Below are 27,239 nucleotides of genomic sequence, written 5' to 3'. Positions count from 1 at the left end.
TCTCGAGTATTTTTTTAAACATTTACTGTAAAAAAACGATACGTTTTATATGCAGGAACTAAAATAAATTCATCCATTTCGAAAAGTTTGGAAACGCATGCGGAATATTTCCAGATTTTTCAAAAATCATAGGCGCGGATGGAGAGCAAAAGTCGTGAAGATTTCGGGTTCGGCTTAGTGAGAAACCTTTGGTTACTCGACAAACCAACATGATTTTTGTTCTTAAAAATACGTTGAAAAATTGTAGTATTCACAGCACTATGATAATCTATGTATATATTTTTATTTTCTTCTGATACCAGAGATCTTTTTCTATCAAAGATAGATACATATATCTTCTAATATAGTAAATTGTTTTTACTTTGACAAAACAATACAGAAGTTATATTGATCAATTGTATAAATTCAAAAATATAATCATAAGTATTATACCACAAAAGAAATATCGTTTTTATAAATCTTATTCTATATCTAGTCTACTACTACTTATATCATCCTCCTGGGATAAGAAAACTTATAGAAGTAAGGCATCTGTTTCTCTAATGTTAAACGTTAATCGCGTACCTATGCGATGAAATTAAAAAGTTCACAAAGAGCCAAGACGATCAGTTCTGATTCATTTCTGAGATCAGTTCTGATTGATGATTCATTCCTGAGAGAGCCACAAATCATTCAGATTTACTATTCATCAGTAAGCCCGGATTTTCACAAATCTTCCACGTGTTATTTCATCGCTTAGCGCTTAATCACACAATCCGATAACTAAACTGCGCATTTCCTTTCCGAAACTGCCCCCAAAAGGTAGAAGCCAGCATCCAATCCAATTATTAAAACCAATATTCATCGACATAGCGCAAATTACACGGAAAAATCGAAGCGGAAGCGTTGTTCCATCGGATGTTTCACGCGGTGTAAAATATTTCAATATTTTGCCAGGCAGTTTCTCCCTGCCGAAACGTGGGTAAGATCCGAACGATCCGCTCTCGTATTCCGCTTCCCGCCCCGATACTATAATTTCGGCAATTTAAATGCATGTGCATGCGACTCGATAGACACGGCCCGATATCTCCGGCTCCGCGTCTACGCATTTACGTGCGTGGCATCGAGCGTAACCGGGATCAACGTGAGATATCGTAATGAATTGTATCGATTCGACGTTGGGGCTACGCCACAGCGTTTCGCCTCTGTCTGAATATTTATACTTTCATTATTGCGAAACACACGGAGAATTGGCCGAGCGTTCATAACGAGTGCACGCGTCGGCGACGCTCAACCAGGGAAATCGAACTGTCTGACCGGATCGATTTGATCGCAGTTATCTCTCTTTGTTGCGCTCGCTGTCTGACCCGCGAGTATTATATTCTCTCGCGATACATCGGGAAACGTCAGCGTGACGTGGCTGGTAATCGTGTCACGGAAAATTGAATAGGATATTTGTGTGCCCTGTTTCCATCTAGTCGCTTTTTTGGTTCGATTCCAAGGCATTTTCTTCTTCATTATAAATTTTCTTCTAAACCGTGTGATTTATCTGCAGCTAAAATCGACGAATTATTTGGATGTAGTAATTGCTTATAATTAGAACATTTTCAGGCACTTTTTATGTATACGAAACATAATGAAGTTTCGTTAGCACTGTAACAAGACGGTACTCGTGAATCTATCAGACAAAATTGAAACGGATCTGAAAATGTATATAAAGGTTGTAAAATATTTATTGGAAGCATACACTACGAAAAGATCGTCATAGTATTTGAACAGCCAATTATTCGTTATATTAATAAGCTACGATATTTAATGAAATAGCAATGAGAGACTAATTTAAGGCATAATGTCTTATAACTTCTGTATACATTTTCGAATTCGTTTCAAATTTTATCATTATAATTAGGGTAGTTGCGTCTCATTACAATGCTAACGAAACTTCAAACCGTTTCGTATAATGTACGTAAATTTATCCATAAAGAATTCTGTGTAATTTCGAATAATTTCGTGAGCCGCTATAAATGTGCACGATAGAGTAACTCTGATTGGGGTTAGGAATGAAACGTAATGGTTTTCTGTTGTCGACTTGTATTCTTATATTGTTCTATACATAAAAAACACTTTAATATAGCCAAATTCTACTCCTCTTAAATGCGCATAGTACTTACTATAAAGCACCACAAGAAATGTCAATTTTTTTGACTGTACACTACCTAAGACTGTACCTACCATAAGAAAATCCCGTTACGTTTCAATTCTATTAACTATACGTTCAACCTACTATAGAAACACCTCATGAAATTTCAATTCTGTTAACTATACATTGTACCTACTATAGAAACACCCCATGAAATTTCAATTCTCTTAACTATACATTCAACTTACTATAAAAGCGCCCCATGAAATTTCAATTTTATTAATTTCTATTAACTACATTCTAACTGTTACTAAAAAAACCATGAAAATTCAATTCTACTAACTTGTAGTAACTACTACAAACTAACTACTAACATGGTAACTACTACAAAAAATTTCATGAATTTTCAGTTGCACGAATTAGCGACCATTCGACCCTTTAGAAACTTCACGTTACACCCTTTTCTATGACATATTCATTAACTGACCACCACTTTCCCACTTCCTACTGATTCTAACTTTCGCCGTGTCTTTGGTGTTTAGCAGAAAATTCAAATATTAGCGTGAGAACAACAGGCTAGGCGACTTAGGTTTCTTCGTGGCAAACAGAGAAAACGCGTTGCGCATACGAGCCCGTTTCCGTGTGGGAAACATTGTCCACCGGAAGTTTGGTCTACTAAAGTTATACAGAAACTGCCGTCAATCGTATTTCAAAACTTGCCACTTAGTTCTAGACTACTGCCTGGAACAAACTGGACAACGACTGCCGCGTCTTTCTCTCTCTCTCTCTCTCTCTCGCCGGGGCTGTTCAAGCCGAGAAAAGTGTGCCGTTTGTATACGCAAAGGTCCATTAGAATATTTTACGCGTGACCTAGAAAAGAGTAACGCTCCAAACTACCTATTCCCTGTTGTCTCAAGAATCGCCTCCATTCCGCTTCCGCTTTTTTTTCAATCTGTGAAACACGAATCGATTGTTGTACACGCGAATTATTTCCGATACACTCGTCAAACTTTGCTTTTTCGACTGGTCATTCGTTTGAAGTTTTCTTCTTTTGGGGGTTGCATGATTTTTTGCGTTTGAAAATCATTGGTAAAAATAAAACACACTGGTCGTATATTCGTTTTCGATTTTGATTGTTAGCCAGCAACTGGAAAGATTAGTTTCGTTTCCATGAATTTTTATTTTGCAGCTTTCGCCTCATTTCGTTTCTACAATTTTTAAAACCTTACGTTACTTTTAAACTGCTTCGTTTGCTTATTTTACATTCGCAAGGATATTTATAATCAAAAGATCAAAGAAAGATTATACTTTCCTTTTTACCGACTGAAAGAAAAAGAAAATACAGATTTCTATATTCAATATTAAATGAAAATAATATTCTTTTTGAACAACAATTTGAAACGAATGTTTTTAATGCACAGCGTTAGGATTGCATTTTTATTTTAAAAATAAGATTCCATTACCAGAAGAAGCAAATGTTAATGAATTTCAGCTTCATAAGCGGGATCATTCTCTCCTTTATCTTGGAACAATTTCCCTATTTTCTTTTACCTCTGACTTTCTCGTGCCTGACTCTTGATAAATATTTACTGCCGTTCTTTCGGAATTGCTTATTCAGATGAATTATTGTTCAGACTGATCGACAAACGAAGTACTGTTTCTCGACAAAATGGCTCCGTAAAACCGCATTTTTTATCCTGTTATTCCTTTTGATTCATTTTCATCTTCATTTTCCTATTCATTTTCTCTACTTAGACATTTACAGTAGCAAATTCAATGACTTTTAATAAGTTACTGAACATATCGAGTAGACGAATTCAAGAAATTGTATCTACATTTAGAGGCAAAAATCCTGCAAAATTTTTAACCCATCGCGTAACCTTACTTCCGGAGGCTTTAATTTTTATCTAAAAAGACAGGTACTCTATTTACTTAGCATTAGCAGAATTCTCAGTCAATCTTGCGTTAAAATTACCTCAATGGTTAAGAAGAGGACAAAATTCACGAAATGCTTGAAATGAAACTGAAATGTACATTCTTATAATTCTATTTGTAGTCCTACATTCTTCCCATAAAAATCTTTTCGCCAAGCATAGTAGAAATACTTTCCTCGAGAAAACCACTTTCGCTATCGGAAAATCGGAATTCCGACGAAATTAGGAATCGTACGCAAAGTTCCAGCGTTTATTGCGCCCCGAGCTAAAATCCTCCATTTTTTTTTGTTTTGTTTTGTCTTCATAAAACATTTGCGTTAGGATTCGGCGTTCGAGCATTATGAGAGGGGAAGCGGCAAGAACAAAGAACAGGTAATAAAGAGCGACATTGGGAGGTACGTGATCGAAGGGAACAGACAGAACGTCGCTACAATGGGCGCATTCAAATGCAGGAACAATAGCTGAATTCTGTCTGGAATCAATTTCCTCTCTAGTCGAAATTACAACGGCGAATCTACATTTATTTAGGCCGCTGCAACAGGATGGCCCCGGACAAACAATAATCTCGTAATTATGCAAGATTTCTACATACGTGGACTCGATTGTATCGCGCAATTTCCCCGTTTGCATTCTTCTCAATTAGCAAAAATGGGGCGCGCCCAGCATTTTATTTTAGTTTTTATCTGTTCGTACCTTTTTAATTTGAGTCCCATTGCTTCTTTTAATAGACATATTCAGTGCTTGTTGAAAAGTGACAACAGCAATATGATATTTCTTTGTCGAGTAAGTTCGTAATGTATTACAAGATGAAAGTTCATACGACAACAATTAAGCCATCAGCGTGTAATAAAGTCGTCTGTAACTTCCATGAGTCGTCGACGAGCTATTATATCTTCCATTAAATCGTCACTCTCGCGTCTGGTTCGAAAGACGAACAGAAGGGTGTCACATCGAACGAATCTCACTTTTAACGAAGGCAAAAAAAAAAAAAAAAAAGATTCTGTCCAGCGTAAAATGCACTTTTTTCTTTCCCAGGATGAATTGAAAACATCGTCGATTACACATACTCTTTGCGACATTTATGCAATCCGGATTATAATTCGTGATATTCTAACTGTAACGAAATAATTGCTCTTCTTTGTAAGTATTCATTCAGAATAATACTATAAACATATAAAAATCATGCAAGTGAAAATGGAAGGAAATTTTGAAAGAAATATATTCTCTAAAACGCTACGATAAACTTACAAAAATTTCCGAAAGAAGAAAATACAAATTGGTTAAAGAATTGATCAAGTAAACTTAATTACGTTCGATTTTTTTTTTGCGAATATTTGTCCAAAAGAGTTTTATAACAAATGCTCTCTATGACATCTGTACGAACCTTGTTATTATTTATATCATTTTAATTCCGCTGAAATGTTTCCTATTCTTTGAAGATATATTTGCAAAATAATACTAACTGGGGAAACTGAAACTAGGGAAGAAGTATTGGAAAGAGTCGATTGAAGGAAGAAGAGACACGAGTCTGTCGAAAGGGATCCTCTGAATACGTTTGGAATCGGAACACATCCGAGAAATGAATAATGAAATTCTATTTTTAATAAACTTTTCTTTTAATGATATACTCGTTTGTTTTATGTCAACGGTTCAAGTCACGACGCAGCGGCGCTGTTCTATAACCAGAAATTCGGTTTTGTTCCCATTTAATAGGATTTTTCTTTTGTACGGCAAATTAATAGCCGACCCTCAACGATTTTAAATAGGAAAAATGTATTTTAAGTTCATTAGAATCTATAATTCTATCCGAGATTCAGGATAAAAATTTCTTTTCTTTGGACCATTAACATTTTCGATATTAAAATTCTCTAAAACTTCGTTCATATGTTTTTTACATCGTTAAATTTTATTAATAATATACGTGAGAGATTAATATCTTGTAATATCTTGTAATTGTGAAGATTTTCAGACCTTTCGTCTAACCATATTTTCCCAAAATAATACTATATATACTTGGAAAAATCGTAGAAAAGGATATAAAAGGGAATTTTGGGAGAAATATATTTTCTAAAATGCTATTACAAACTTATCATTAATTGTAATTAAAAGTCTCGAAAGAAAAGAGAAATAATTTGTTGAAGAATTGATCAAGGAAACTTAATCGCATTGAATTCTCCTCATAAATATCTTTGTGGAATAGCATTATTTCTCTACAATAACGTTTATTAAAAATACTTATTTTATTTGACACTATATGACACTAAAATGTTAGAAGATCATAGAAATTATATTTCCATTGAATTATTTTATTCGATTGTATTTTCACTAAAATGTACAAAGTATGTGAACTTTATTGGAGAATCTTTTTGTTAGTGATATAGTAATATTCGTTTCCATAGAAAATGTTTTCATTATCCTACCACCCCAATTTTCACGTCTTTTTTTCTTTTTTATTTTTACCCTGATAGAACAACGTAGACGACAACTCGAGGCAACTATAGCGTGGATCCCTCATGTTTAACCGCAAATCTCGCGAAAATTGGAATTATAATTGGATAGGGCGGAACAATAATTTCAGCTCGTGCCGCCATTTATTCGTTCGATTTCTCGTTCTCGGTCGTATGAGTCGCTGGTCCATGTTCATATAAATTACGTATGTTTGTGGAACATGTGCCTTCGAAGAACGATAGCTGGCCGAGTAATTATCATTATCGACCGGTGCAGGAGTGTGGACAAGTTAATACCTCAGACCTAGGGATTCTGTTTTATTTCAATTATAATTCAGAAATTGAAACGACAATAGAAACCTAAGAATCGATGATGTTCTACATAAGGTGATAGCGTTCGAATAGTTTGATCGTAAAGTTGAAAGAGGATGAAGATAAAGATGGAATTAAATCTTGTTAGGATTGCGAAAAGATAATTAATTTTTTTCTAGCAACTCCATGTATACCATATATCAAGAGACCTTTTACAGAAAACTTTTGAAGTTTCGTTAGTATTGCATACGAGATCATAATTGTACGAGCAAAGTTTGAAACCGATCTGAAAACGTCGTAGCGAATCACGTACGTAAAAGCTACAAGATTTGTATTGCAAACGAAAAGAAATATTTTACTTTCGGTCAATTCTGCTTTTATATTATTTTAATTAATAACTCTATAGTAATTTAATCTAAGAATTATATACATAAAATTATCACAAGAATTATTAACTGACTTGAAGTAATGGGACATTTTGTGCGGATATGGTTTTCCTCGATAACCAATAATAATATTTTCGCCGGCTGCCGGATAATTTTTAAATAAACTAATTTCACGTTTCCTATCATACAGTTTCTAAATATTTCAGAAAGCTGATTTATATTATATATTTGACACCCTTTTCTCGTTCATTCTCAACGATTCTATACGTGCTCCGTAATATTTAGGTCAGGGCTCTGTTTATCGTTGCATTTCCAAAACATTTGCGAGCCAGGGAAAATAATAAATGAATAGCAGAATGACGATAGAACTGGAGAATTTTAAATAAAATCCTAAAACACAATGGTCCTCTATAAATAAAAAGTCGAAAGTTCAAGTGTGTCTCGTAATTAAACATTTCCTAAAGATATATTTACTTAATGATTAAAAGACCAGCGACGTATATCGTTTGAAACCTTCGCACAGCCTTGCTCACACAAAAGGAAGGTAATTTTTCATTAATTAAAACGCTGCAAGGAACTTGCTGCCCGGATTATCGCCAAGACAAACGAAACTTTGCGGAGCTTCTTTCTTTGCAACAGTTTTTAGTGATAACATTTTCTGTTTATTCCTGAAAATTCTGTGAAATTCTTAGTGGGCAAAAGTGAAGTTTTCTTTCTTTGTTCAAACACGGAGAACATCCATTTTATAGGTAACGAGAAATATCTATTCGTTTGTATCGTCTATACAGACGATTACATAGCGTTTCAATCGTAAGTTTCGAGAAGATACGAAAGAGAAAAAACGTGGATGGTACCGAGGAAGTAAAGTGTCAAAGAGGATTTTACATGCTGTCGTTGCCTCTAGTTTAAATCTACTTTCTTTGGCCGCTCATTCTTGACAAACTTCTCCGTGGGGTTTGTACACAGAAGCTTATGCTCACAGCACGGTGTAAAGCGACATAAGTGCCATTCTCCCTTGCAAGTCAGACATGAGATCTGCTTGCTAGACAGCAAATTTAAAAGCCGATGAGAGAGGAAAAGAATAGCGGAGGTAGCTATCTCCGAGTTTCAAAGACACTGTACCTTGTTTTCTTCCGATTAACGTTAAAATTGCTGAAGATTCCTTCTGGAATCGTTAAGGATTAAATTTATTATGATAAGAACTATCAAGGAGATTAATTGATATTGCTGACGATTAGCGTTAGTATTGCTAATGATTAACGTTCGAACTTCTGGCGATTAACGTTAATCTCGATAAAAACAGATATTGCAGTTGCTAATGATTAATATTAGAATTTCTAATAATTAAAGTTAAAAGTGGTAATAATTGATATTAGATTTCCTAAGGGAACTTTCACGAAAATATCACAGATTAAAGTAATTATTCGAAAATAATTTACAAACTGCTCGCTTCATCGGTAATTTTCATACGAAACACTCGACTGGAAGTTGAACATTTCTCTCCAAATTTTCGTTCCACAGAACTCTATCAAGTTACGATTGTATCAAAACGATAGAGTTATCACAGAAACTCGAATTAAAGTTATTAACCGTGACATTTTACTATTTCTTAGATTGGAGTTAGGCAGATTGTTTTGTAATTCCATTTCCCTAATACATTTGCGACATTAGGCACTGCTGTTAATTCAAAATGTCGCACAGTTGCATTTTTATTCGACTCGAAGAAAAGCACGCCGTTTCATATCTTCGCGAAAGCATCACAAGTGGGATTCGAAACAAAGTCAAAAAACTAATTAAGCAAGAAGATATGGAATAAGTTGGCAGCCGGTACCCGACGATGAGAATTCAAGCGGCAACTTATGGGAAACGAGATTGTTCTACTCAATAGAAACTTGTTGTGTACTTTTAGCGAAACTCCTGATGAAAAGATGATCGTTCCAGCCGAACGAAAAGTCTCGGCGAAATTAAACGTTACCTCCTGAAAGTAAAACCTTGTGATCGTTGACTTTTTCGGCCTTAATTTCGCGTCGACCGATCAACGGAGGTAGGAAAATCATCATGGTCCAATTTTTTACTAATTAAAAAACTTGAAATTGTAACGAACGCTTATCAAACATTCAACTTTATAATTTAATCACGCCGGCTAAACTTTCGCCCTATCGCAATCTCGTCCAACTTTCAAGAATACAAAAATTTCAATACAAACACTTCCGATCGAATTCCATCGATAAAAATCCCTTTTTGAATTGGAAAACTCGCAATCTCTTTTCAACGAGATTCCACGGGAAAATTCTACGATGCTTCCATCCATATCAAAAATTTCACTGCTCTGCGAGTTAGAGAGAGAAAAGAGAGAGGGAGAGAAAAAGACTAAAATGAATAGTAAAAATGTGAAACATCGCGTTAAATGAAATTTCACGCGGAAGTAAACGAGATTTCTTGAATGAAAAGTAGATCGACGATCGGTAATTAACGCACTTTCGAAATTAGCAACTGACTGGTGCAAATTCGCCAGATATCAAAGTCAATCCAACGCGTTAGAAGATGTTCGAGAACCGGCATAATCGGAAGAGGGTTACCGTTAGCTCGTTAGCTTAATGATCGCGCAGACTTCCGTTGAAACACACAACCTGCCTCGAAGGAAACTTGGTCCTGTTTCGCGGCCGAACAGTGCGTCGGTTGATGATAACGAAACGCTGAATTAACTGGTTTACTCGTTTGCCATGATTCCCATTGGTAATAACAGGAAATGAAATACGCGAACGATTCGATATGTCGTTTCCTATTGGAGGAAGCTCTCCCGACGCTGTGCGTCGCGACGTTTCTCTTTTCTCGACGGAGGCTCCTCTTTTCCTATTAACGCGTAACCATGATTTATATGCATGGTTTTTCCAAAGATTTATAAAAGATTTATAAGCAAAAATATATAAGAATATACGAAGACACAGAAGATAATATTAGAAACTCGCTTCATTTCTTTCGGCATTTTTTTTTTTTTTGTTCTATTTAGACAAGGTTGATTAGTTGTCTATATTACACGGTGACCACACGAATCACCCGTGTTATTGATTTTCTTGCAAAAATTTCGTTGATGCATAATTTAAGCTAAAATATAGATTTTTAAATTAAGGCAGCATATTTATAGTCGTTCCTAAAAGACACCGTGCAAAGCAGAAATTCGAAATCCTCGCTGAAAGAAATTTGTATTGCTATTTAGAAATGTCATTTATTACGAATAAAACTTGGAAGGATGGAGGGAGTTTCAAAATTTTAGCCCGTTTCGAACTGGAATATTCTCGCGTGTGTTTGTCATTGCTGATGGAAAATGTAATGAAGAAAATGAAAAAGAACTCACCTCGACGACGTAATGAAGCCCCGAAAGTGTCATTCTGGCCACAGAATCTTTTCGTCTGACTGGTTGCTGCCATCTCCTCAATGTAACACCCTAAATAAGAGCACTTATTATTTCCACAGGAAATGTTATCCGCTAAAGAGTTACACGAGTGGTTTTAACAGGACCAGCCAAGGATAAAGGTTTGAGGAAGCGTGTTAATTAAAATTCTGCGAGCAAGTAAAGAGAAACTCCGCTTTTCATTAAGGAAATTAAATACAATTAAACGAATTCATTAATGAAAATCGGCGGAACGGAAGAGCAAAGTGGTTCCTTTGAGGGAACGCGATCGATACCATATCCCTTCGTACGTTCGATAAAGAGAATTCGCGACGCTCTGTATTTTTATCTGGTGTCGAGGAAAAAATATGCTCGATATATTTCGGTTGACACAGTTTCGCGAGGACCGTGAACGAAACTTTCTTATCTTCGCAGAACACCAGAAATTGTATGTCGCAAAAAGTAAACAGAGTTTCCTTTTAGATTACACGACTTGACCAAGTACGTCGCGCCTTCGTCGCGAAAAACTTTTAATGGAGATAATTTTATACCGATAAACGCGCCTACGACGAATTAACCATCGTTGAGTTTTATGTATATGAGTATCGGATATACCACGAAACGCTTATAAGTCCTTTGATGAATTTTATCGACAGTTGCGGTAGAAATAATATAAATTAAAATAGTTCTTTGTCCTTTGGTCAATTTTCCTCGAATATGCGCTTTGATAAATTTCAATTGCATTAAAGATATTATGCATTAACGTAGTTCTAAAGATTGGCATTTCTTTTCTTTAATATAAACGAAGCATAATTTCAAGAAGAAGAATTAAGGAACGTACGAAAAAGGAATTACAAGGAAAGGAAAGAATATGAATAGTAATTTTATTAAAATCTGCATCTCCGGATTTGTTACGTTCATTTGGGTTGCAAATTTATAAACCTTTGTATATAACAACAAAAATCACAGAAAGATAAATACTGTAAATCAAATAGATACAGCATGTTAGAAAAAGGAGACTAGAATTTTAAGAGCTCGTGGCATTTATCGAAAAATGTCACATAGAGTAAACGTGAAAATTGATTAATCGCGACACCTGTCGTCGTTACTGGCGTGTTATTATGTATTGCGCCATAACCGCCGGGCACCGGAATGGCTTTCGTTCTTCTTCTTTTGACAGCCAAGCGATACACAAGTGAGACGCGTTGTGCGAAATACGTATATGGATCGAATATAAACGAAATATAGACAAAAATGTGGGAAAAATGAAGTTCGGGTAATATTGACTTACTACGTACTTTATATCTTTTCAATCACTTTTCGATTATTATTGCGATACACAGTAGCGGCTATGAAAAGTAATCTGTACATATTCTTGTTTTCCAATGGAGAACTTTTTTATCAGGTTCCACATTCAATTTTTATAGCATTGAATTTTCGTAGTTGTACGAAAGTATTACAAAATGATATCAAGCTTGACATACTTAAACTTAATCAATATAAGTATACAAATGCTGTGATATATTAACGATGTACAAATACCTTTCCTAGTCACGGTATGTGTAGGAGGTTTTGAACAAACCTTGTGTCTTCAAGGTGCACATTTGCTTTTCACTCACATCGTATTACTTCTTCTTGTTAAATGACAAGGAGTAGAATAAAAATACTTAATCGATATTGGGAGCTTTTCATTTTCATTCCAGGTATACTATTTTTCTACTATTTTTCTTTGTACATGCCTGACGTAACTTCTGTAAAGTTTTTTCAACTTTCACGTATTAATAACCTGCTGACTTACTTCTGGCACCTCGGTAGTATCTGGCACGTCCCTGGTAATATCAGGATCCGGCGGTCTGTGTTCCGGAACAAGGGCACCGTATTTCCTCGATGCCATTCTTCGTCTTCGATCCAACCATCTTTGTCTCTCCACAGCCTCGGACTCCTCGTCCACGCCGAAGAATTGTGCTGTTTCGCGTCTGATGTAGCTGAAACAGAAAATAAAGCACCGTTCGAGTTATTCGTTCAACAAAATGTATTTACACCGCGCGTTCCATCCACGTTCTTCTACCACGTAATAAAAAGGAGAACAACGAACGTTACACACGAATTCGATTAATGTAGTAAGAATGTCTGTGAACTACTACGTGGATGGTACATTGGATGTATTAGATCACTTGGAATTCTGATAGAATTTACGTCGAAGTAATGGTCGATCGAGAATTGAATTCAATCTTAAATAATTGGTATGTTTGCTGCCATAGCGAATTTGATAGAATATATTTCGTAATATAATATATATTGTTATAACATATTAAAAATGTATATAACTGATACAGAATCTTTGCAAAAGAAAGCAATCTTTTTTGAAAATTATAAAACTCAATTTATAACTTCAGCGTCGATTATAATGTATATAGTATCATAATGATTAAAGCGATTATAGGCGATATATTGAGAAAAAGATAGTAACTGCTTGCGATTTATATTACTTTAATCAAAATGAATTGAGTATGAGGTGCGTTGATGAACTCCATAAATTGAACAGAACAGTGTTATGTTAAACCCTTAGAAGTCTTCTTTTTATCATCCTCTTGCACTAAACGAACTTACGCAAGTTTCGATTAGTTCTTAATTTCATTACATAAGTACACAATTAATATTCAATTTTCAAAAAACAAACGATTATGATCATCTCATACCATTTTCATGCAATAAACGAACTTCCATGTTTCACTTGCCAAGTTCCAAGAAACTAAATATTAATTGTGTACTTATGTAATGAAATTAAGAAATTAATGGAAAGCACGGTTAATCGGATCGGCATAAAATTAAATCTAAATTAATTTGAGAACGTCTCTCACACGTGTGAAGCTGATAGCGAATATATTGAGAAATATGTTAAATAAATTAAACTGACTTCCTGATAGCCTCGGTGCGACTCATAGTCCTCCTCAATCTGTGTTTCTGTGTGCCAGGATTGCTGGAAGTGCTGGCCAGCTGAACGACTGGTCTGGGTGCAGTGGGTGCTGATACGCTTCTTGTGATGCTTGGCCCAGGTTCTTGGGTCCTGGGTCCAGGGGTGGTCAAGGATATCGTTGCTGTGGTTGTGATTGGTGCAGCAGTTGTTGGGTTCGTTGATGTTGGACCCACGCTTCCCACTGGGTACAAGCTGATGCTCTGGCCATTTTCTCCATCGGGGGCACTCGAAGAAACCGTGGATGTGCCGGTTGTGCCGGACCCTGGCGATGGTTGCCTGTAGACATTAATTTAGAACGTTGCTAAGTTAAGAAGCATTTTAATTTATGGTATTATTAAAACACAGAATTTTTCGAATGAATATAGATAAATAAAAAGCTTAACGCGGATACGTGATTTTGTATAATAATGAAAAGCCTTTGATATAGGTAGAAGAAGAAATAACTTTCGTATTTCATCGAATGATTGTAGCTTACGACTGTAGATCAAAATTGTTCAAAGAAGTACGACATGGTCATTCGAATTTTTTTCAATATCTCGCCGTACCGATAAAATTTATTAACAACTTTCTAAGGACACTGGAAAACATATTATGTATTTCACTAAATGTTTGTAGATTATTGCTGCAGATTAAAATTGTTCAGGAAAATACACCATGACCATTCAAATTTATTCATCACACTATAAAGCAGAAACTTATAAAATTTTTTTAAGAACACTAGAGAAAGATCGTACGAGATCATCGAGCGAGATAATCTTTATATCATTATATTACATTATTACGGACATTATTATTTATCAATATTAAATGAACGAGACTGTAGATGACACCTATAGATTAAAATTGTTCAGCAAAGTACATCATGGCCATTCAAATCTATTCGTCACACCCTATAAAGCAGAAATTCATGAAAAATTTGTTAAGAACGCTAGAAAACGATAAAAAGAAATCATTGAGAATACAAGAAATACCACTGAATACCTTCCTCATAATAAAATTTCAATTCTATTCTAACACATTCAACGCTTTCGCTAACCAAATTCAAACAGAGTCTCTTTCCATAAAACACGATGCCTTGGAAGACTGCCGCTTTAAAATCGACCCACAGGTGAAGACCGAATTTTAGCGCAGCCAGATTCCCGGTGGTAGCGGTATCTCGTTTCTTTCAGGAAGGATCGCGTGGAAATGATTAAAATTGGATGGGGTGAGGCGGCTGCGAGAGCGGCTAAAGAGCCTCTTTCTCCACGGGTGCAGATCGGAAATCGCGGTGAGGACGGTGAAACGTTTCCGTGGTTGAATGTGCACCGGTTATGAACTCGGCGACGTAATCCCGCAGCGGCAAAGAAGAAGAGAAACTATAAGCCCTGTCCAGCCGGCTACAAGTAGCCGAAAGTGGCGACTCCTGGCCACAAGCTTGTGTACAGGATCCCTATGGAAACGTGGCAAACTTTTCAATTTTATCTGCTTCTCATCTATTCATGACTCGTCGGTTTCGTGTCCCGGCATTCTTTTACGGGATTCCCCGGTTACGTGGGCGCTGGCCAGCTTCCACAACAATCGACCACGCCGGCTACGACAGTCCAATAACCGGGACTGTGTGCTGAGTAGGTTTAGAAAGTGATAGGATACTTCGAGAGTAGCTTGGAATCAATTACAAGTCACGTGGAGAGGCTGACTATCTTTTAGGCGATTCTTCTTGAGGATTATTGAAGGTATTTATTTATTTTCTAAACCTAAATCTTATATCTTGTTCCTTTTCTTTTTTTGTTTTAGAAGCGTGGGTTCTTACTAAGGGATTGTGAGATTTTTCTTTTTACTTCTGGAGGATGTTTTGAGAATTGTTAACAAGACATGTTTTATTTTCCTCTTCTTTCTATCTCCTCCTTTACATTTTTTGAAGCATAAATGTGTAATATTACGAATGACCTAGTTTCGAAAGAACTATCAGATTCTTGTTTTTGCTTTTGAATGATATTAATCTTTTTCGATATGGATTGAAGAATTTCGTCTGGTGTCATTGAAGGTTTTAATCAATATCTTTGAAAGATGCTGTACTGAAGTTTGTGAAGATCTCAATACAAGAGGTAGCGCGATGAATTTGTTTTATAATGTCAATGAAGAATTTTATATGACTATATATATATATACAGAGAGAAAAATATAATAGAGAATAATTTTCACAATATTTTGTGGACTATAATTCTAACGATATTCCATAGAGAATAATTCTAACAATTTCTTTCTCATACCTTTTGTTATATCTGTCACGATCAAAGGTTTTGCTGTATAGCGTGCATTTTAATTTTGAGTTGAAACATATCGTGCACGTTCGTGTCTTTAAACCCTCGTTGTAATTCAACGGAACTTTACTTGAGCTAAAATTTAACGACATTCGAGGTTACGATATAATCATCGGTTTTACGCGATCGAATTACTTTGACTTCCTTCAGATATGTATCCAGCAAAATTACGCTCCTTCGATTCCGCTCGTTAATACGTCCAACATTTGTTCACAATTTGTAGGAACTTCTGTGCGACTTCTGTCTCGCGCCTATACATACGCCACAATCTATGCATGCGACTTAAGCCAGGTATCAAACACTGAAAGCTTTACAACGCAATTACGTTAGACTACCGAGCTCTATCAGACACGAGAATCATTTAATACCTTTGAATCGTTTCGAACCATTTTCGAATAATGGGCGAGTTGTATCAATTGTTACAAGTATTTTCCACGTTCAAATATTCAGTACAAAATTACACTATTTTAAAGGCACAACAAAAAAGAAAGGACACGAAGGTACATTAGTTCACGAGGGAAATATGGAAAACCTTTTCTCGAGGTATTTTCTTTTTTTTTTTTATTAAATTTTAAGATTTTATGGCCATAAAGTTTCAAGATGATAAAATTTTGTTTTGGTTAAAATGTATTATTAAAATTCCTATTAACAAATAAAATTCCAACAATAAGATATCTTCTAAATTAGATCTTACGCTTTTATATTTAGCCAGGATAAAAAGCGAAAGGTAATATAGCAGAGAAGAAAATTGCGTTAGAAAAAGTGTACGATTCAGCGGCGGAACTTTTTTAGTATGATAACTCACAGAGGAAGATTTAAAATCGCGGCCTTGCGTTCGCTACAGTTTCATTAAAAAATCATGATGTTTAATTACCACGGCAACAGATTGCATAAGATTGACCCTCTAACGTGCAGCACGAAGAGGAACGCGTGCAATGGTTGAGCCTCAGGATAAACTGCTGGAAAGCATGTCGAGGGAAAAGAAAAAGGGAGACGCCAGCCAGCACCTGCTACCTCGAAGACCCAGAGAAATGGCCTGTCGTCTTCGTACGTGCACTTTTCTTTGAATATTCACCTCGTTTCGATGAACAAAAGGTTCTATTAATAAATTAGGAAAGATACATCTCTCTACCTGAGCACTTATTCTATCTGAATTTCACTAATTTTGTTTCAAGATCTAGAAAGAAACACAAGGATGATTTTAATTTTAATCGTTTTCATTTTAATTATATATAGGATATTATAAATTCGTGGAATTTTAATATTTATATCGGTGCAATGAAGATAGAGAGATGAAATTTCTTGAATAAACTAAGCGCTAATGAGAACCATATCGTTATGTTTCTGTTCCTGTTAAGTTAATTAAAGGGACTCTCATTTAGCCGACTTTAATTCTCGGAGGTTTAATGTTTTGAATTTTTCTATACGAATATTTCTGCACTTCTTGTGCAATAATTTTGAAGTAAGTTCAATAATTTTGAACAACTTCGAGAAAATTCTATTCCTGCTGTTACATAAAATCTATGATGGGCGTTGGAATAATTAGTCAGTATGCCTTTACAGTAAATATATTAATAGATGAATCGCTTATTTTGAAAGTGGTGTAAGTTCGTTTTCAACAATTTCCTCCCTCATTCTGCGCTTCCTGATTACAAGGAGCCATTTTTAAAATCTAAAAAAAAAAGGGAATTATTCTTTTTCTTTCTTCTTGTAAAATAGTGGCACGAATATGTCAAAAAAATTATATTAGAACATAATTCTTATTAAGAAAGAAGCTGAATTTATCTGAAAAGTTATCGAACCTTTGAAGTTAACGTCACTTACAATTTGTGATTTTAGCGACTGACAAAGATGAATTCTGCTCGTAAAGAAGAGAAAAGAGAATGATAGACAGAGGAGACATAATTGTGTCCCGTGACAATAAAACTCTAATATCCGGCCGTGGAAACGAGGTGTGAGCAATGCGAAGCTGACTTTTTCCAGCGAGAATGTGGGAGAATTGGGAACAGGGAGCAGAAAGCGGAAGGAAATTGGCGGTCAGTCATCGAGTTTCCCAGTAAATTCTCTGCTTTGTAGTCGAAAAACGCGTTACACAATTCCCTTGCACTTAGAATTATGTCCATCGTCCATTTTTTTCAGGAAGATCACGTCATCACGAAGTTTTTCGATAATCCGTGATATTTCAGTCAGTTTCTCGATCCACCGACAGTGTTACAAAGTGTTAAAAAAATTGTTTTGCGAATAATACATACAGATTATATAGTTAAAAATGGATAATAAAAATAAAATGACGTACAAGTGCTAACGAAAGTATTCGAATAGCTCTGAATATATTATTTTTCTATAATGGCATAATATAATTAACATAAGCGATAATCAACTGGTCAAATATTTCCATGCATCAAACTGTAGACTAATGATAATTTTCATGAAACATTTCATTTAGCATGAATATTACAAATCTGATGCAAGTTCTTTTTGTTAATTACTCCATTCTACGATCCATTACGATTTTATCTGGATGCAATTTTAGACGAAATTCATTAACACTCCGAGTAAATAGCCGATAAATTAATAACGACATGTGGTAATTAATTACAAAACCGAATGCACGGAAAATCAAGGGAAATTATTATCGGATAACTGAGAATATTTCCACTCGGCGACCGATCCATACCAACGTAGCAAAATATTTTCCATTTCCCTAACCATCATTTCCTTTCTCTATTTTCGCGCATTAAAATGCAAAATATTCGAGGGAACAAAGAGAAACTACGTGTGGATTTTTGTTTCTCTCGTACCAGTTCTTTCAACAGAGAGAATAATCGCGCGATTTTCATGGCTTTTCTCTGTACACGCGAAATATAAATTATCCTATCGAAACGTAACCCGCGCGGGTTTCGATAAATTTTCGATTTTAATTTAATCGTCCATTAATCGGAAAGAAGAGCTGTGGTTTATGAGAAAGCAACGGAACGTTGCCTTGGCAATATTTCATGGGTTCTCTTCGTTCGAGAGTCGTGCATCGACCTCGAAAACATTCGATCGATGCTTTCCAAGCGGATTAAACCGATACAGCATTACTTTTAACTAAAGAAACACCGACTTTATTCCGCGTGATGTAGTTAGACTGATTGCCAATTTCCTTAACAATTCTTTTTTACTTAGGCATCTCCCGCTTTTTTCTCGTCGTTACCTTCTTGTCAATTATGTGTTTAATAACTATAGTATACGATAAAATTGTAAAAGTTGATCGTGTGATAAAAATTCATAACTCACTTCGTATCACTTGTAAATTTGATAAAATTATCGGAACACTTTTCTGTAATAATTTGCCAGCTAACGATATCAACGAATTTACAAGTTACAGGTTAGTGTAGGTTTCCTCTTTTCTAATTTTACAATTTTACATTGAATAGAACAATCAAATAATTCGTTGTTTGCGAAGCGACTTAACAAGTATTTCGCGATATTGTTCCTTCCTAATATTTGGAAACATCACAGAGTTTGAAATAGAAGGTTCGACGAACCACGAAAACGCGTTGAAAAGAACGATCATCGCGAAAAAAGATTTTACAGTCGTTCGCAGTAGTTTGGGAATTTCAGCTCGTATCAATTATATTTACATAGATTGTTCAAGTTTTAAAAATCCAGTGAATCCATGATAGTGGAAACTCTCTGCGTGTACTATTCCACACGGTACGAGCTTTTTTCTGGGGGAATTTTATATTAAAACAGCAGCCACGGAGTTCCCTTTCGAATTTGCATACATATTGGCGTTGGATGTTCGTATACTGAGAATTTATTGCGAGAATGTTATAATTTTTAGTGTTCCTTGCATTTCCCCCTCCGGTTTTAATTTGTCTAATCCCGGCTACACAGTAGTAGAAAATTAACACCAGATTATTCTACACGCGAAAATAAGTCGAAAACGTAGAGTAAGGACTTTTCGCTTAAGACCCTGTTTTGGAAAAAATAGGAAAAAGTAGAAAAAATAGCGCTCAGTGTATACGTACTTTATACATTTTCAAGTTTGACCTTCTGAAAAATTAAACCTCCAACGTAATTGTTATTCTCGTTATTCCTCGTTATTTCAACGTAATTCTCAACTTATTCTTCATTTTAATTCTACTTTCAGCCATGCAATCTGTCTGACTGCACTTGTACCACGAATTAACAACAACAGTGTATATTTGCAACTCGACAGAGTCCAAGACATACAGTTAGGGAAAAAAATAAACAGACAAATAGTGGAAGTAGGTCTGAATGAAATTTAATCGAATTATTACTAGTATTACGTACTTACATTTAATTTATTATACAAGTTGCCGATAAGATCGGGACAAAACTTATGCTACGTGTTAAGGAAGTTAAGTGGAGTAACGAAGTCAGAGTAGTTCATACAAACTTGTGCCCGAAAGTGTTTCATTGAAGAGTTACAAGCGTCCAAAGATTTGTATTAACTGTTTCGCCAGTTATAACAAATGTTCGAAATTTCTGCCTTCTGCGAGAATGCAGATTTCCATTCATCGAATAATGGTTGTCTAATCCTTTCGAATATTCTTGACGTTGTAAAAATAATAGTAAATGCACGAATACTTTCCCATAAATTTTGGATATATTCCCAAAGCTGATCTCCTGTTTCTATCATATTTTCAGAAACCAAGAACAACTTCCCGAAAATCTTTGAACACATAACTCTTCGATCAAGCATCTTCGAACATAAGTTTATACGAACTTTAACCTGCTTGGCGTCATAAACATGTGTATAAGTTTTGTCCCGATCTTTTCGTACACTCGGTATACCTTATGATACATAAAGATTACTTAATAAATAATTGAAATTATTATTTACGTTTCTGTAAACGAGCCATATTTATCGAAATTTTATTGAAACCTATTTCCACTATCTGGCCGCTTATTTTTGTCCTCAGTGACAGAGTAGATCAACGAATGAATTGTAGCACCAAACAAATTTCTGAAAAAATCGGGCTCTTTTCTATTCTTCGATATAGTCATCGACGATAACTATACTGTTTGATCGATGGAAAACATTTGTCAAAATTATCATTACATTATTATTATTATATTGTCAAATTATATTTGCAAACCGCCTCAAGACCTACTACGACTACTACGTCCGTGTATCAATATCGATAATCGGTACGCAACGTACACGTTCCGTTTCGTACTGTGCACCTAATTACGTCCCCACATAATATTAGCCTCGATTAGTCGTTCATTATAAGTAAACCGACCAATGCATTATTGACACACGGAATTATCCGTGTTAATTACGTAGGCATGAAGACGGAAGATCGATTACAGGGATATATGAGAAGCATCCGGTTTAACCGTGGAAAGGCACAACGACGAACTTTGGCTCGGTGCAACATACATAATTAGTCGTCTCTGATTGCCAGCGGCGTGTATATGTGTAATCACGGAGTACAATTTCTGACAAGGTCATCGCAGCACCGGAGTCAAATTATTGGAGAATTTGAATATGCTAATCTCTCGAAATTTCCACTCGCTGGGAAATTCAAGGTTTATTTAAGAGGACAGACAGAGAGATGATTTTTCAAGATAGTACACGTTGGTTTTGAGATTAATGTACGATTTCAGAGATGAGGTTAAAATCCGAGTATAATTTTGGTCTAAATTTCAGGTTTAATTAGAGGCAATCAATATGACGGTTAGTTTGAATCATTGCAAATATTGAACGTAAAATTAATTATAGATTTCTTTCTAAAAGATCTTAGGATATTCTCTATATTTAATAAAACTATAGATTCGATGTAGATTATTTGCTTTGGTGCAGATTGTTTGATGTTGTGAGAATTTTAAATCGTACAGAATATTTTTTATAGAATATCTTATTATATTAGTAGCATATTTTTACCGTACAAAGTATCAAGTTAAATATTTACTTACTTATTTCTTCCTAACAATGTATTTTTATTACGCAGGTAAATTTCGTTCAATTTAAGCAGTAAATATAGTAACCGTACAAACTCTTTTGATCAGGCGTGTGCATTGCAAAGTTGTACCGGTTTTTGCATATACCAAGAAAGCCATTGTAATGGTGATCGAATATTTGTCAAACGAACCAAGAGTGAGGATTTATTAATGTATAGATGAATCTATGAATAAGAAATATTCATACTTAATTTGGAACGTCATTTAAGATTTAAAAGAAGATTCGCTATACCGCAATGATTGAAATTATATCCATTATGAAGGGAAAGCGAACAATGAAATTAATGATGAATGAACTTTTGATGAATTTTAATCATTCGACTATGTCCGAGGAATTTTCATTTTATCATTTTCTCTTCATTAATATGGGTTCATATCAAATATCCAATCACCTTCCTCATGATCGATCACCGACGAAAGAATCACGTACTTCGAATTAACCTGAAAACAAGCCATAGATTCTACACAGCCACGCCGGCAATAATAATCGACAGAACCGCGCGAGCAATTCGACGTTTGAAATAGTTTCGTCGCGAGCAGTGGGAGTCAGTTGATAAACTAGCTGTTAACTGCGAAACTGGAAATGAGCATCGAGGTATCTGCATTTAATTTCCGGCTCGTACCACCACCGTAACGAAACGAGACACGCCGCTTCCAGAGTGCGTCGCGACACCTCCACGTATTTATGTTGAAACTTAAACGGATAGTCGTGGCTCGACCACGTGATTGAAAATGCTGTTACGTACAGTATCATGGTAAATCAGGAAAATCCAATTTTTGCTACAGTTAGTTATTCGATTAGTTAAATACATGGCAACGAGTTTAAGTCATTCTTACTGTTACTTCGATCAATCAGAATCACTTCTGAATTCTAAGATAGAAATTGTAACAAGTTTTGTTCCATTTGTGTACTATTGTATCGGGATTGTATATAATTGCGTAATCATTCAACATGTCTCTAATAATTGAATAGAGGAACACGGTGAATGTTTAAAACAAATATATCAGGTGTTTAAATCCCAAGCAGTTTTATATTCTTTTACAATATACCAAAAAATTTAATTTTCGACCACGATTTACAATTGAGTCTCTCAGAAACTATGCTGATTAAATCCATTTCATTGAGACGTAGCAGAAAATGATAATTACAAATATTATTCACCAAAAACTCACCTTGGAATTCGCAATTTTTTATATCATCTCTTTGCAACAAATAAATTCATGAAAATAAATCAATTGTCATTTAAGATGTCAAATTCTAAGTAAATCTGTTCGTCCTCTTAGAGACTCAATCTGATATTTTATAACCTTTTTTACAAGCATATTTTATATCCATTAATTAGGTACGTATCTTACAATTAAGTAGGTGTTGTTAGTGCTCGTGTTATAAAGAAGACTGACAAATGGAAAATAACAAAACTGCGCTTCTAATTCCAAATATCGTAGCCAACATTAGGTCCTAGAGAAGCTTACCCAAGCTAAGATCGCAAGTTCTTATCCCGATAAAAGTTCTTGAAGGTTCGCGCCTAAGCAAAAAGCGTTGAAGCGCGAATTAGCGCGAAAAACTGCGGCAACTTTGGTATTTTTGCCCAGTGCTTTTGATGCCAGTGTTTTATTGGCCAGAGTTTTGTGTCAGCCCGTGTTTCTTACACTGTCCTGGTTTTTGGCGGACAGTGGACCAGCTTGTGTCTGCTGCTAGTTGCGCTAAGATTTTTCACTGGTTCGTGTGACGGGAACGAATGAAAGAACAAAAGTTGCGTCGTCTGTAGCTATTAAGTTTCTTGTTTGTTAAGAGGGGATTTGTTAAGGGGAGATGATTTATAGATTAGTCGGTGCTGCTAAGTAAAAGTTATTCCGGATAATCATCGAATGCTTACATCGATAATGAAAAAGATGAAAAATCGCGCGATTCATGGAAATTTGTCCAGCGAGAGAAAATTATTTATAAGCAAAGCTGTAAATGTGTGAATGATGATTAGAGCGTTAGATATTCGAAGATCATAAGTGAGAAACATAATACGTAAGTTTTTGCCATTTTTTTGAACATGTAAAAAATGTTAAGAGTACAGATAGATATCAGTTAATTAAGTTGAACTAACGTAACAATTAAATTAATATTATTCGTTTCTTACAAAACTTTATATACGTGTTACAAGCTTTCAGAAGGCTTATATTTCCGAACCTATCAAATTTCTTCTCAATTCAAAATTATCTCATATTACAGTGTTTCTTTGAAGCCGTTAACTGACATCAAAGTCAGGAAATCAGCAAAAATAAACTTATCAGATTGTTTGACTTCTCTCTAGAGTATCAGAGATATGGGAAAATGGGAAGTATTTGGATCGATTTTAAACTGTCTACATTTTCATAAAAAATTCCCTATGAGAGTGGAAAGGTTATGTTTCGTCGAATACACAGCAAACTTTTTTAAACCGCGAACGAAACTCGCAGTTTCTCAGAGTTTCTCAGAAACTGGCAAACTGGCCCCCTTTTAGGTCTACATTTTTATGATTATTTCAACTCGTATAATCATGCCGTTTAAATTACAGCAGTTTAAACATATTTCATATTACTTACAACGTGAATTAACTTCGTTCCTCTACTACTCTTACAATCTATTTTTCCTTGTATAATTACACCATCTACAGTTGAAGTTAAACAGATACGAGCAGAAAATATTCTACCAACTTTCCAAAAATTTTGATCAAATAAAACTTGTATATCTTACTCCTGATATTTATAATTGAGCACTCTACATTCACAGTCGCTGACCAAATTATTATAATCGCTTATTTAAAGTTTAAACAACAATGGAATAAAAATTTACAAATACAAAATGAAGCATTTTCTGTTACATGAAATATGAATGATTAAACATTGCAAACCGCAGCAATTCGTAATTGCTGTCATCCGAGCAAATTATTTTAAACGATAAATCATTTCCAATAAAAGAAGATTCCAAGTTTAAATTTTTGTAAGTGTTAACTTACCTATTGCTTTTCTATTCAATTTTCTCTTCAAAAGTTACTTACTTTTGTAAGTGGTAATAGTACCATAGGAAAGAAATAGGTTGAATATTTTACTTGCTAGAATAATTTATTTTATTTATTTCACGGTCCTCATGAAAAATTCTACAAGAAATGAAATTAAAATTCTGCAAGTTGCAGGTTATCTACTAATATCAATAAATACTTCAGTAAGATGTGACCAATTTTACGAGTTAATTTTATACATCACGCATTATCCGATTATACCATAAAACAATAATTATGAAAATTAAAAAATTAAGAAAGAAGTCTGGAACTTGTAACTTGTCAATTTCCGAATACAGTTAGTAAACTGCGAATTTTTATGCAAATTCATGTTTTTGACAACATAGTTAAGAAAACAGAACCTCGGTAGGAAATTCTTCTATCTACCAAATATTACAAAAAGCACTAAGCTCTAGATACTTTACATTCGTATTCTATGCATTCTATGCAATTTTGCACATTCAAATTTCCTCTCTAAATGCGTAAAAACCTGTACTTCAATTATTAATTATTAAGTTGGAAAAGTAGATGTATAAACTGGAAGTGTCATCTTTAATTCAGTATTCTCAATACAAAACATCACCGCTGTTGTCACTCAAAACATCATTTATCATTCCGCCGTCTGAATTGCTTGAAGAGTCCCATGGAATCGCGGTACAAAAGGATGAGAAACAGGCTCGTAACCATCTCTCGTCGCGATTTAACGTGCGATTCCGCGTATAACGTGGAAAACTCGTCCCAAAGCGACTTTGCACCGTTAGTGCGAGTCGTTAGTGTTCCACGATCGAATGAAAAGCCGGTGGAAATTTTTTCACGTGCATGGCCAAACGACTCCCGGGTTCTTCCTCTGTTCGTGTGTCAATCGCGAGCGCGAGCACACGCTTGCTGCCGGTTAAAAAATAAATAAAAAGAAAAAAAAATGCGACAAGTGGGTCAAGTTGGCGCGCGGGCCTTGACGCAAAGTGCAGTCATTGTTACACGAAGAGGCGGCCCAAAGCTCACGAAATAAGTGTCTTTAGAATTTCTGCCAGTCGGAACCGTGGAAAAAACCGAACTGGAACTGGAACGAGCAGAGGGTTACAGGCAAAAGGGTGGGGAAACATTCGAGGAATTACGCGCCAAGCGTTTCCCATTTTCGAGGGTGCGATCATTAAGGCCAATTAAGAAAAGCTCGCGGCTCTTGAATGCCAGTTAGCACCGGGTTCCACAGGGATGGGTGTCTTTGCAGGGCAACTCCCGTAATCTTTGAAACCACGTCTTCGAATGCTTGGAAATGATTCGCGACTTTTGTCCTATTTTGAGGAATTCCTTATTGGGTTAACGATCGTGATTGACGTTCAAGCCTAATTTTTTTCGAACGATAGAGAGGATCTTGGACTCTGAAAAATAACGGAATTTGGTTCTTTCTCTTTTGAATAATTTAGGATGCGTAATTTTATAGTGAAAGTAAAATTTTTGGACTTTTATAAGGGTTTAAGAATAGACTAAATTCAACTTGTAAATTGCTACAAATTGTTTGAGAACCTAAGTGGATTTAAAGATGAATGATCTTAAAAATATTAATAACCGAACTGTTTGTGTAATTTGGCAATCCCTTTAAAAACAATAAAAACGAACAGACTGGCAACATCGATATTTTTCTTTACTTGATAGAATATAAAATATTCCACTTTGGAAGATATTATTAATGAATCTAGAAACGATTCATCTATTTATTCTCGGATTAATAGGAAAATCCTGTCACTAGTTTACTCCTGCATATTCATGACTTTATTTAGAAACTTCCATAAATCCTATGTAGCCAGAAATGTATGCAGCTTTCCACCGCGGAGATATGAATTACAATAAGATAGTATAATCTTGAAAAAGAATTTGAGAAAGAAATTTGGTCAGCAAATATGGCTGGTAACGAACTACCGCGAGTATCTGATGGAAAGATCTGCAACAAAGGTGGATGAAAATTTGTTGTGTTTTCAAACCCAAAGCAGTGACACAGAGTGGAAAATTACTATCACAAATTTGGACCAAAGGATTTTAATCTTGACGATGAAACACGCGAAGGGCCAACAATAGATGATATTTCCCGAGTTAAATTGCAAGAACTATATTTAACTATAGTTTTATCTGGAATACATATAAACGAATACGGCTACACTGAAATTGAAATGTAAATGAAAATTATTTCATCAGAAATATTTGAATTAACATTCAACATTTTTCTCCTATATTTCATTATTTATAATCGCGTTAACAATTCGCGGCAATTATTAACGGCACGAGAGAATGAAGAAAGAAATTACACAAGCTCACAAATTGTCCCATAATTTGATATACTCTAAGTAATTTGAAAACTATTGTTTTG

General features: G+C 35.1%; 1 protein-coding gene across 4 annotated transcripts in view; it reads right to left on the bottom strand.

Annotated features, from left to right (window-relative positions):
* Positions 1-27,239, bottom strand: part of LOC117243438 (inactive rhomboid protein 1) — a 299,403-nt gene that overhangs the window by 28,735 nt on the left and 243,429 nt on the right. For all 4 annotated transcript variants that reach the window (XM_033510939.1, XM_033510940.1, XM_033510942.1 and 1 more), the window contains exons 5-7: positions 13,507-13,842; positions 12,388-12,574; positions 10,554-10,643 (exon numbers count right to left, since the gene is read on the bottom strand). In XM_033510939.1, coding sequence (XP_033366830.1) covers positions 10,554-10,643; positions 12,388-12,574; positions 13,507-13,842 — 613 coding nt within the window. The remainder of the gene's footprint in view (positions 1-10,553; positions 10,644-12,387; positions 12,575-13,506; positions 13,843-27,239) is intronic.

The sequence above is a fragment of the Bombus vosnesenskii genome, unplaced genomic scaffold, assembly GCF_011952255.1.
Source record: "Bombus vosnesenskii isolate JDL3184/JDL3185 unplaced genomic scaffold, Bvos_JDL3184-5_v1.1 scf7180000013265, whole genome shotgun sequence".
Classification (NCBI taxonomy): Eukaryota; Metazoa; Arthropoda; class Insecta; order Hymenoptera; family Apidae; genus Bombus; species Bombus vosnesenskii.
Note: the sequence above shows the minus strand (reverse complement) of the source record. Positions and strands in the feature narration are given on the sequence as shown.